Genomic DNA, 13397 nt, shown 5'->3' on the forward strand with positions numbered 1-13397 from the left:
TTTTAAACTCTGTGTGTTGATACAGCGAGGTGCCCACTCTGGTTTCCATCCCATTTTACACTCTGTGTGTTGATACAGCGAGGTGCCCACTCTGGTTTCCATCCCATTTTACACTCTGTGTGTTGATACAGCGAGGTGCCCACTCTGGTTTCCATCCCATTTTACACTCTGTGTGTTGATACAGCGAGGTGCCCACTCTGGTTTCCATCCCATTTTAAACTCTGTGTGTTGATACAGCGAGGTGCCCACTCTGGTTTCCATCCCATTTTACACTCTGTGTGTTGATACAGCGAGGTGCCCACTCTGGTTTCCATCCCATTTTACACTCTGTGTGTTGATACAGCGAGGTGCCCACTCTGGTTTCCATCCCATTTTAAACTCTGTGTGTTGATACAGCGAGGTGCCCACTCTGGTTTCCATCCCATTTTACACTCTGTGTGTTGATACAGCGAGGTGCCCACTCTGGTTTCCATCCCATTTTACACTCTGTGTGTTGATACAGCGAGGTGCCCACTCTGGTTTCCATCCCATTTTACACTCTGTGTGTTGATACAGCGAGGTGCCCACTCTGGTTTCCATCCCATTTTAAACTCTGTGTGTTGATACAGCGAGGTGCCCACTCTGGTTTCCATCCCATTTTACACTCTGTGTGTTGATACAGCGAGGTGCCCACTCTGGTTTCCATCCCATTTTACACTCTGTGTGTTGATACAGCGAGGTGCCCACTCTGGTTTCCATCCCATTTTAAACTCTGTGTGTTGATACAGCGAGGTGCCCACTCTGGTTTCCATCCCATTTTACACTCTGTGTGTTGATACAGCGAGGTGCCACTCTGGTTTCCATCCCATTTTACACTCTGTGTGTTGATACAGCGAGGTGCCCACTCTGGTTTCCATCCCATTTTACACTCTGTGTGTTGATACAGCGAGGTGCCCACTCTGGTTTCCATCCCATTTTAAACTCTGTGTGTTGATACAGCGAGGTGCCCACTCTGGTTTCCATCCCATTTTACACTCTGTGTGTTGATACAGCGAGGTGCCCACTCTGGTTTCCATCCCATTTTACACTCTGTGTGTTGATACAGCGAGGTGCCCACTCTGGTTTCCATCCCATTTTAAACTCTGTGTGTTGATACAGCGAGGTGCCCACTCTGGTTTCCATCCCATTTTACACTCTGTGTGTTGATACAGCGAGGTGCCCACTCTGGTTTCCATCCCATTTTACACTCTGTGTGTTGATACAGCGAGGTGCCCACTCTGGTTTCCATCCCATTTTACACTCTGTGTGTTGATACAGCGAGGTGCCCACTCTGGTTTCCATCCCATTTTAAACTCTGTGTGTTGATACAGCGAGGTGCCCACTCTGGTTTCCATCCCATTTTACACTCTGTGTGTTGATACAGCGAGGTGCCCACTCTGGTTTCCATCCCATTTTACACTCTGTGTGTTGATACAGCAAGGTGCCCACTCTGGTTTCCATCCCATTTTAAACTCTGTGTGTTGATACAGCGAGGTGCCCACTCTGGTTTCCATCCCATTTTACACTCTGTGTGTTGATACAGCGAGGTGCCCACTCTGGTTTCCATCCCATTTTAAACTCTGTGTGTTGATACAGCGAGGTGCCCACTCTGGTTTCCATCCCATTTTACACTCTGTGTGTTGATACAGCAAGGTGCCCACTCTGGTTTCCATCCCATTTTACACTCTGTGTGTTGATACAGCGAGGTGCCACTCTAGTTTCCATCCCATTTTACACTCTGTGTGTTGATACAGCGAGGTGCCCACTCTGGTTTCCATCCCATTTTACACTCTGTGTGTTGATACAGCGAGGTGCCCACTCTGGTTTCCATCCCATTTTACACTCTGTGTGTTGATACAGCGAGGTGCCCACTCTGGTTTCCATCCCATTTTACACTCTGTGTGTTGATACAGCGAGGTGCCCACTCTGGTTTCCATCCCATTTTACACTCTGTGTGTTGATACAGCGAGGTGCCCACTCTGGTTTCCATCCCATTTTAAACTCTGTGTGTTGATACAGCGAGGTGCCCACTCTGGTTTCCATCCCATTTTACACTCTGTGTGTTGATACAGCGAGGTGCCCACTCTGGTTTCCATCCCATTTTACACTCTGTGTGTTGATACAGCGAGGTGCCCACTCTGGTTTTGGTACATGTGCTCTAGCCAACAGCTCACACATACAGAGGGTATAACCTGCATGATGACATTATTAGAGACAAAAGAGCAAGATTGACGCTTGGCTGCTGCTTATTTGTATTTGTCAATCATCATGTCACCAGAATAAGACCCTGGATATTGATTGGAAAGGAGCATCAAGCTCGTCACCGTGCACTTTCACCACCCTGTGAAGTTCATCATAACTTATTTCATCCGTAGCCTAATAAACTGCATGCTTTCCTGAGTCGTAGTGGGAGGACCACACAACATATCACGTGACTCCCAAGTTTACTTCGATATGATGGTCATGTAAATAACCTCCATTTCTAGCATAATTAATTTTACAGACACAAAAAGATCCCACCTTGTCTAAGTTATTTTCCTTTGTCAGAATTTGGAAAGTTTACCCGCAAATTAGCGGTGTCCATCAGACGACATGTACTTTACTCGCATTAAAAAGGTAAGATGGAAACCTGGTTAGTGTTTCACAAGGGAATGGAGTTATTGCTATGCACATTTCTTACAGTCTTCGGGCCAACCATGTGTGTGTGTGTGTGCGCGCATACAGTATATTAATGAGCATTTGATAAATTAGTGCTGCTATCAAAAGTGATTTATAGTTTCTGTATTTGATGGTCATCATGTACTTTACTACATCATACAGCTTGTCCACGTTACATTTAATAATGACACCTTGGTTCTTTATTTGGGCACTCCTTATTAAATCTCCATACAACTACAATTCATCCCTTCATTTGATCTAATATCTTCATCCCTCCATCAGCCAATTAGTGAATGTTAAACATGTATCCTCGTTGTATACGAAACGCTTACTTACTAACGAGCTAGTAAATTACATCCTAACTCTGAATAACTAAATCCTGCTAAATCACGCATAAATGTCAATTCAGACCTGAAGTTATGATTCAGCCTTAACCCACAACCACTTGGTTCTAATCTTGGAATGTCGTCATTTCAACAACCACTTGGTTCTAATCTTGGAATGTCGTCATTTCAACAACCACTTGGTTCTAATCTTGGAATGTCGTCATTTCAACAAGATTTGCCCGTTGGGAAAAGTGTCAAATTCTCACTCATTTATTTGATTGGGAATGTTTTGTTCCAGAGTTGTTTACAAAACACAGACTAAGAAAGAAATAGTCCTCCTCCCAACCACGATTGAAAGGGGAGGAGGAAACCAATGATTCCCTAATTCCATTCAGGTTTCCTGTTTCAGTCCTGGCAATAGCACCAAAAAGGGTTGAAGGAGATGATCTATCCCACGCTTGCTTTCCTGCCCTGGTGGGCTTCCTGTAAACCCAAGCACACGGAGTGAGCAGCTAATGTTATTCATACAAAGGGCTGTAGTAACTCCAACCCTGGATGAGAATGTTGGTGTGTGGTCTCTCTCTCTCCCTCCCTCTCTCTCTCTCTCTCTCTCCCCACTCCCTCGCTCTCTCCCCACTCCTCTCTCTCTCCCCACTCCCCCTCTCTCTCTCCCCACTCCCTCCCCCTCTCTCTCTCTCCCCACTCCCTCCCTCTCTCTACCCACTCCCTCCCTCTCTCTCCCCACTCCCTCCCTCTCTCTCTCTCCCCACTCTCTCCCTCTCTCTCTCTCTCTCTCTCTCCCTACTCCCTCCCTCTCTCTCCCCACTCCCTCCCTCTCCCCACTCCCTCTCTCTCTCTCCCCACTCCCTCCCTCTCTCTCCCCACTCCCTCCCTCTCTCTCCCCACTCCCTCCCTCTCTACTCCCTCTCTCTATTGAAATGCCAATTTTTCTCAACCTTACAGGGCAGTTTTGAAAGCAGAGGTTTTGGTGTAAACTACGTGGTTTCCACAACATAACACCCTACCAGAGGAATTCTATGTAAAGTCTGCAGAAACACAGTCCTGTGCCACCATCCATCCTGTTCCAGCTGACTTCACTGCATAACTCCTCAATGAGCTCAAATTATGAGCTCAGTGCCCAGCAAGGGGCTTGTTAATCAGCTACCCTCCCCGCTGTCTCACGCCAGTTGTTCTAACCACTTAAACCTTGACGGTTTCCAAGCGCCGGATATACCAAACATCCATTTTGACAGGGGGAACTGGTGTAATTCCAGCTCAAATCGCCATAATTCCAGAAGTGATAAATGGATACACATTCGGCGGCTCTATTTCCGCCTCCCGAGGCGGCTGCGAGTTTATCTTTCTGGCCCTCGCAGTAGCTCGCTGGTAATTCAAGCAAATCACCCCATTTTCCTTTAACCCAACACATATAGGCCCCCTCAGATTCTGTCAAAAACTGTTACAGTTAAGGGGGACGCTATTCAATCAAGTGGCAAGCGAGGAATTCCCGAGGGGTGTATTAGGTAAATTCGGTGAACCTATAGGCTGTTTATGTATGTACTGTTTAAAATGTGAGACCAGTGTATTATCGCTCACGGCATCTTTTTCACATTACAGCGAAGCCTACGGCAATCAACTGTCAGCAGGCAAGCATTTTCTATCAAAAGGGTACTATTGGAATCATGACTGTTCATTAACGTACAGATGAACTCATTGAACCGTTTTCTCTCATTAATGTTTTGAGAAGACAGCCGGGGATGAACGTATGCTGTTTACACAGATTCTGTGTATGTTCTTCTGTGGGTCTTCCCCTTCATAATGAAATGTAAACGGAATCAAAACTGGAAAATCGCCTTCAGTAGCGCGACTCGAACCAAGACAACATATGCTTGTTTGTCTAAAACTCTTTGCGCCTTTTTTTGTAAACACTTTTAGACAAACAAAGACTTGCGAATCCAATAGGCTTGAGTGTCCTAAACCATAAAGCTTGCCACTTTGAACCTTATATGCATGTATTGGCTTGTAGCTCGTTTGCCAACACATCTGGGCTTTAAAGATGAAATGCTTTTGTTCCAATTTGTTGCCCTTTAAATTCGGTCACTCCAATCACATGGACAATTGCCGGAGCATTGCTGCACAGTGTGTACTGACGCAGGAAGCTGTGTGTATTGACGCGATTGGTGGCCACTTAGAGAGCATGTCTCATATATGGTTTAAGCAGACAGCAGTCTGTTGAGATGTTATGGGGGTGATGTTTTAATGGAGCAGACAGCAGTCTGTTGAGAGGTTATAGGGATGATGTTTTAATGGAGCAGACAGCTGTCTGTTGAGATGTTATGGGGGTGATGTTTTAATGGAGCAGACAGCAGTCTGTTGAGATGTTATGGGGGTGATGTTTTAATGGAGCAGACAGCTGTCTGTTGAGAGGTTATAGGGATGATGTTTTAATGGAGCAGACAGCAGTCTGTTGAGATGTTATGGGGGTGATGTTTTAATGGAGCAGACAGCTGTCTGTTGAGAGGTTATAGGGATGATGTTTTAATGGAGCAGACAGCAGTCTGTTGAGAGGTTATAGGGATGATGTTTTAATGGAGCAGACAGCAGTCTGTTGAGAGGTTATGGGGGTGATGTTTTAATGGAGCAGACAGCAGTCTGTTGAGAGGTTATAGGGATGATGTTTTAATGGAGCAGACAGCAGTCTGTTGAGATGTTATGGGGGTGATGTTTTAATGGAGCAGACAGCTGTCTGTTGAGAGGTTATAGGGATGATGTTTTAATGGAGCAGACAGCAGTCTGTTGAGAGGTTATAGGGATGATGTTTTAATGGAGCAGACAGCAGTCTGTTGAGAGGTTATAGGGATGATGTTTTAATGGAGCAGACAGCAGTCTGTTGAGAGGTTATAGGGATGATGTTTTAATGGAGCAGACAGCAGTCTGTTGAGAGGTTATAGGGATGATGTTTTAATGGAGCAGACAGCAGTCTGTTGAGAGGTTATGGGGGTGATGTTTTAATGGAGCAGACAGCAGTCTGTTGAGAGGTTATAGGGATGATGTTTTAATGGAGCAGACAGCAGTCTGTTGAGATGTTATGGGGGTGATGTTTTAATGGAGCAGACAGCTGTCTGTTGAGAGGTTATAGGGATGATGTTTTAATGGAGCAGACAGCAGTCTGTTGAGAGGTTATAGGGATGATGTTTTAATGGAGCAGACAGCAGTCTGTTGAGAGGTTATAGGGATGATGTTTTAATGGAGCAGACAGCAGTCTGTTGAGAGGTTATGGGGGTGATGTTTTAATGGAGCAGACAGCAGTCTGTTGAGAGGTTATGGGGGTGATGTTTTAATGGAGCAGACAGCAGTCTGTTGAGAGGTAATAGGGGTGATGTGAGTATAGAGAGGAGAAGAACATAACTGATTGACAGAGAATGAGGAGTGGATAAGTAATGAGGATGAGTAAAGAGGATGAGGAGTAGAGGAGTAAAGATGAGAGGAGTAAAGAGGATGAAGAGTAGAGAGGATGAGGAGTAGAGGAGTAAAGAGGAGAGGAGTAAAGAGGATGAAGAGTAGAGAGGATGAGGAGTAAAGGAGTAAAGAGGAGAGGAGTAAAGAGGATGAAGAGTAGAGAGGATGAGGAGTAAAGAGGATGAAGAGTAAAGAGGATGAAGAGTAGAGAGGATGAGGAGTAAAGAGGATGAAGAGTAGAGAGGATGAGGAGTAAAGAGGATGAAGAGTAAAGAGGATGAAGAGTAAAGAGGATGAAGAGTAAAGAGGATGAGGAGTAGAGGAGTAAAGAGGATGAAGAGTAAAGAGGATGAGGAGTAGAGGAGTAAAGAGGAGAGGAGTAAAGAGGATGAAGAGTAGAGAGGATGAGGAGTAGAGGAGTAAAGAGGATGAAGAGTAGAGAGGATGAGGAGTAAAGAGGATGAAGAGTAAAGAGGATGAAGAGTAAAGAGGATGAAGAGTAAAGAGGATGAGGAGTAGAGGAGTAAAGAGGAGAGGAGTAAAGAGGATGAAGAGTAGAGAGGATGAGGAGTAGAGGAGTAAAGAGGATGAAGAGTAAAGAGGATGAGGAGTAGAGGAGTAAAGAGGATGAAGAGTAAAGAGGATGAGGAGTAGAGGAGTAAAGAGGAGAGGAGTAAAGAGGATGAGGAGTAGAGAGGATGAGGAGTAGAGGAGTAAAGAGGATGAGGAGTAAAGAGGAGAGGAGTAAAGAGGATGAAGAGTAAAGAGCATGAGGAGTAATGAGAATGAGGAGTAATGATGATGAGAAGTGGAGGAGTAAAGAGGATGAGGAGTAGAGGAGTAAAGAGGAGAGGAGTAAAGAGGATGAGGAGTAGAGGAGTAAAGAGGATGAAGAGTAAAGAGGATGAGGAGTAGAGGAGTAAAGAGGAGAGGAGTAAAGAGCATGAGGAGTAATGAGAATGAGGAGTAATGAGAATGAGGAGTAATGATGATGAGAAGTGGAGGAGTAAAGAGGATGAGGAGTAAAGAGGATGAGGAGTAGAGGAGTAAAGAGGAGAGGAGTAAAGAGGATGAAGAGTAGAGGAGTAAAGAGGATGAGGAGTAGAGGAGTAAAGTGGATGAAGAGTAAAGAGGATGAGGAGTAGAGGAGTAAAGAGGATGAAGAGTAAAGAGGATGAGGAGTAGAGGAGTAAAGAGGATGAGGAGTAGAGGAGTAAAGAGGATGAGGAGTAAAGAGGATGAGGAGTAGAGGAGTAAAGAGGATGAAGAGTAAAGAGGATGAGGAGTAGAGGAGTAAAGAGGATGAAGAGTAAAGAGGATGAGGAGTAGAGGAGTAAAGAGGAGAGGAGTAAAGAGCATGAGGAGTAATGAGAATGAGGAGTAATGAGAATGAGGAGTAATGATGATGAGAAGTGGAGGAGTAAAGAGGATGAGGAGTAATGAGAATGAGGAGTGGAGGAGTAAAGAGGATGAGGAGTAATGAGAATGAGGAGTGGAGGAGTAAAGAGGATGAGGAGTGATGAGGAGTAATGAGGAGTAATGAGGATGAGGAGTAATGAGGATGAGGAGTGGAGGAGTAAAGAGGATGAGGAGTGATGAGGAGTAATGAGGAGTAATGAGGATGAGGAGTAATGTGGATGAGGAGCAATAAGGATGAGGAGTGGAGGAGTAAAGATGATGAGGAGTAAAGAGGACGAGGAGTGTAGGAATAATGAGGATGAGGAGTAATGAGGATGAGGAGTAATGATGATGAGGAGTGGAGGAGTAAAGAGGATGAGGAGTAAAGAGGATGAGGAGTGGAGGAGTAAAGAGGATGAGGAGTGATGAGGAGTAATGAGGAGTAATGAGGATGAGGAGTAATGTGGATGAGGAGTAATATGGACGATGAGTGGAGAAGTAAAGAGGAAAAGTGTAGGAGAAATAAGGATGAGGAGTAATGAGGATGAGGAGCAATAAGGATGAGGAGTGGAGGAGTAAAGATGATGAGGAGTAAAGAGGACGAGGAGTGTAGGAATAATGAGGATGAGGAGTAATGAGGATGAGGAGTAATGATGATGAGGAGTGGAGGAGTAAAGAGGATGAGGAGTAAAGAGGATGAGGAGTGTAGGAATAATGATGATGAGGAGTAATGAGGATGAGGAGTAATGAGGATTAATGAGGATGAGGGGAGGAGTAATGAGGATGAATGCGGATGAGGGGAGGAGTAAGGAGGATGAGGTGCAAAGAGGATGAGGAGTAATGAGGATGAGTGGAGGAGTAATGAGGATGAGGCGTAAAGAGCATGAAGAGTAAAGAGGATGAGGCGTAAAGAGGATGAGGAGAAATTATGAGTGGAGGAGTAATGATGATGAGGTGTAATGAGTAGTGGGGGAGTAAAGAGCAAAATGGAGGGTGATGTGAGAATAAAGACAGAGAGCAGTAAGGAAGCGATTGAGGGAGAAGAAGGTGGAAGGGCTAAGAGTAGTGATGCAGGGTTACAGTAACTAGTGGGGGAATGAAGAGCAAGGTTAGTGAAGAGGAGGACAAGAGCAGAAGTGAGAAGGTAAGAGTTGTGATGAAGGTTGTAGGACAGAGAGGACAATAGGAGAAGTGAGAAAGGGAGAGCTGTGATGATGGTTGTAGGACAGAGAGGACAAGAGGAGAAGTGAGAAGGGGAGAGCTGTGATGATGGTTGTAGGACAGAGAGGACAAGAGGAGAAGTGAGAAGGGGAGAGCTGTGATGATGGTTGTAGGACAGAGAGGACAAGAGGAGAAGTGAGAAGGGGAGAGCTGTGATGAGGGTTGTGGGACAGAGAGGACAAGAGGAGAAGTGAGAAGGGGAGAGCTGTGATGAGGGTTGTGGGACAGAGAGGAGAAGTGAGAAGGGGAGAGTTGTGATGAGGGTTGTAGGACAGAGAGGACAAGAGGAGAAGTGAGAAGGGGAGAGCTGTGATGAGGGTTGTTGGACAGAGAGGACAAGAGGAGAAGTGAGAAGGGGAGAGCTGTGATGAGGGTTGTAGGACAGAGAGGATAAGATGAGAAGTGAGAAGGGGAGAGCTGTGATGAGGGTTGTAGGACAGAGAGGACAAGAGGAGAAGTGAGAAGGGGAGAGCTGTGATGAGGGTTGTAGGACAGAGAGGACAAGAGGAGAAGTGAGAAGGGGAGAGTTGTGATGAGGGTTGTAGGACAGAGAGGACAAGAGGAGAAGTGAGAAGGGGAGAGCTGTGATGAGGGTTGTAAGACAGAGAGGACAAGAGGAGAAGTGAGAAGGGGAGAGTTGTGATGAGGGTTGTGGGACAGAGAGGACAAGAGGAGAAGTGAGAAGGGGAGAGCTGTGATGAGGGTTGTAGGACAGAGAGGACAATAGGAGAAGTGAGAAGGGGAGAGCTGTGATGAGGGTTGTGGGACAGAGAGGAGAAGTGAGAAGGGGAGAGTTGTGATGAGGGTTGTTGGACAGAGAGGACAAGAGGAGAAGTGAGAAGGGGAGAGCTGTGATGAGGGTTGTAAGGACAGAGAGTACACACCATGGAGGGATATGCAGATAGCAGGAGTATGCTGAAGAAACAGACAAGTATTGGTTCAGATTCAGGGGTCTTACGTCCACGTCGTCACAGAGCAGGGATCCAGAGCCGTACTGTAGGCGGCACTGGTGGGCAGCACTGTACAGGACCCCGGGGGGAACAGAGTTCAGATCCAGCACGTCCCGCATGGGGGGGTCATCCAGGCACCAGCCCCAGCCTCGACTGAGGAGGAACAACCACAACAACAGGGTGGTCAGACAAACACATTATAGTGAAACATGCACACATCGAGATCCTGAAAAGGTGTGTTATTAAATGGATAGTTTAGGATTTTGGCAATGAGCATGTTATCTACTTCCCCAGATCAGATGAACTCTTGGATACCATTTTTATGACTCTGCGTCCAGTATGAAGGAAGTTAGAGACCGTTTTGCGAGCCAATGCTTACTAGCTTAGTGAAAAAACTGATAGCCTGGCTAAGTTAGTGCTAACACTAGTTAGCATTGGCTCGTGAAAGTACATCTTAACTTCCTTCATACTAGACAGACATAAAAATGGTATCCAAGACTTCATTGGACTCTGGTAAAATAGATAACATGTTTCATTATCAGTCCTCTTGTTTTGGGGCTCCCAAGTGGCGCAGCGGTCTGAGGTACTGCATCTCATTGCTAGAGGTGTCACTACAGACCCTGGTTCGATTCCAGGCTGTATCACAACCGGCCGTGATGGGCAGTCCCATATGGCGGCGCACAATTGGCCCAGTGTTGTCCGGGTTAGGGTTTGGCCGGGGTAGGCCATCATTGTAAATAAGAATATTTTCTTAACAAACTTGCCTAGTTAAATAAAGGATAAATAAAATTGACAAATCCCAAACTATCCCTTTAAGGCTGGAACAAAATGGAGGGGGCTTAAATATGATTGAGCCTAATTTTAATGGGCCATATATTTCATAGTTGACAGGGCTGTATGTGACTGAGTAGACAGTGACGGCGTTGACAAGGTCTCCATGTAAAAAAGCTGACAGGTTGCTAACAGAATTTAGAGAGCTGTCTGCATGACACAGAATCAAGCAGGCGTCACAGTCAAACCAGTCGTTAGAAGTCAACTCCAGCTCAGTCAAAATGCCAAGCTGGAACTACATGAGTACAGCAGGCATTCTATCACATTAACAAAAAGATCAATGAGTCAATCCCCCTTTTATGGGGATCCAATCTATCTCCATAAGGGACATTTACAAATCCTAGTATTGGAACAGTTTTAATTCTAAGTGATTGATTTTATATTAGTATGCATCATCTCTGCCCGGGCACACTTTTAAGACGCTGGAACGGTCCACATCTGCCAACAAAACGAGTAATGATTAGAAAAGTCTGACAACCAGGGACTGATTTAGACTTGGGACACCAGGTGGGTGCAATTCATTATCAGGTAGAACAGAAAACCAGCAGGCTTCCGGACCTCATAAGGTAAGAGTTGAATACCTCTGGTGTTGGATATAGGCAACTCTAAAAGCCTGCAAAGGTTGTGAAATGTGAACACCAGAATTTTCAAATGCTTTTGAAAATATATAGATTGCTATTATTTTCTATGGGTAACATGATGAAGATACTCTCAATGTAAGACCCTGTGCCTGCTCCCTGACAACCAGATTAGGGAAGAGATAAAAGGCATGGGTTTGCGTTAAACACTCCAAACATTTTAAAATGTTTTAAAATATCACCCCGTTTTTATATGACAGCAGTTCCACACATTGCCATGATGCAAGTTGTGTGGGAAAAATATTTGTATTTGATTCTGTTATGTTTCATTATACTCCTAGCCTCTATAACATATATGTGCATTGACTGTGATCAGGGTAGCCTAAGTGTGTCTTGTCTGTTTAATGGACAAAACTATTGATTTTGTGTGCATGCCACAAACCAGCAGCCTAACATAAATATGCCGTAACATTTCTTTTTACAAATACATTTTATTTGTCTTTTAATGTTTCTTAGGACCTGCCTAAACAAATGAATAATGGATTTATTAAAATAGACGCCCAACATATGTTTGTAATGGATGAAAGGGGGAGGCAATATAGCATAAATCATGTTTGAAAGCAGTACCAGTCGGCTTGTTGCTGTGTCTTCTATGCAAGATAAATATTCCTTTACAGGCGCATTCAAGTTACGAGTGCCATAGGGAGAGAATTCCCAGAATCAAATATAGGCTACAAATAGGCTTTAATGTATTTTAGTAGGCTACTCAAACTCTTGCCAACCACACCATTTTATATGGCCTATGCATCGTCTAAGCATGAATTAATGCTTAACAATCACTTAGTGCAGGCTGTGTAACAATCACTTAGTGCAGGCTGTATAACAGTCACTTAGTGCAGACTGTGTAACAATCACTTAGTGCAGGCTGTGTAACAATCACTTAGTGCAGGCTGTATAACAGTCACTTAGTGCAGGCTGGATAACAGTCACTTAGTGCAGGCTGTATAACAGTCACTTAGTGCAGGCTGTATAACAGTCACTTAGTGCAGGCTGTGTAACAATCACTTAGTGCAGGCTGTGTAACAATCACTTAGTGCAGGCTGTGTAACAATCACTTAGTGCAGGCTGTATAACAGTCACTTAGTGCAGGCTGTATAACAGTCACTTAGTGCAGGCTGTATAACAGTCACTTAGTGCAGGCTGTGTAACAATCACTTAGTGCAGGCTGTATAACAGTCACTTAGTGCAGGCTGTGTAACAGTCACTTAGTGCAGGCTGTGCAACAATCACTTAGTGCAGGCTGTGTAACAATCACTTAGTGCAGGCTGTGTAACAATCACTTAGTGCAGGCTGTGTAACAATCACTTAGTGCAGGCTGTGTAACAGTCACTTAGTGCAGGCTGTGCAACAATCACTTAGTGCAGGCTGTGTAACAGTCACTTAGTGCAGGCCGTGTAACAATCACTTAGTGCAGGCCGTGTAACAATCACTTAGTGCAGGCCGTGTAACAATCACTTAGTGCAGGCCGTTTAACAATCACTTAGTGCAGGCCGTGTAACAATCACTTAGTGCAGGCTGTGTAACAGTCACTTAGTGCAGGCTGTGTAACAATCACTTAGTGCAGGCCGTGTAACAATCACTTAGTGCAGGCCGTGTAACAATCACTTAGTGCAGGCTGTGTAACAGTCACTTAGTGCAGGCTGTGTAACAATCACTTAGTGCAGGCCGTGTAACAGTCACTTAGTGCAGGCTGTGTAACAATCACTTAGTGCAGGCCGTGTAACAGTCACTTAGTGCAGGCCGTGTAACAGTCACTTAGTGCAGGCTGTGTAACAGTCACTTAGTGCAGGCTGTGTAACAGTCACTTAGTGCAGGCCGTGTAACAGTCACTTAGTGCAGGCCGTGTAACAGTCACTTAGTGCAGGCTGTGTAACAATCACTTAGTGCAGGCTGTGTAA

The 13397-nt window shown here is 45.0% G+C and overlaps 1 protein-coding gene across 1 annotated transcript in view; it reads right to left on the reverse strand.

Moving 5' to 3' along the window:
* LOC110513865 (A disintegrin and metalloproteinase with thrombospondin motifs 7) overlaps nt 1-13397 on the reverse strand; it is a 146837-nt gene that overhangs the window by 74272 nt on the left and 59168 nt on the right. Inside the window, exon 9 of the mRNA XM_036981387.1 lies at nt 10039-10183. Coding sequence (XP_036837282.1) covers nt 10039-10183 — 145 coding nt within the window. The remainder of the gene's footprint in view (nt 1-10038; nt 10184-13397) is intronic.

This window comes from Oncorhynchus mykiss, chromosome 6, assembly GCF_013265735.2.
Source record: "Oncorhynchus mykiss isolate Arlee chromosome 6, USDA_OmykA_1.1, whole genome shotgun sequence".
Classification (NCBI taxonomy): Eukaryota; Metazoa; Chordata; class Actinopteri; order Salmoniformes; family Salmonidae; genus Oncorhynchus; species Oncorhynchus mykiss.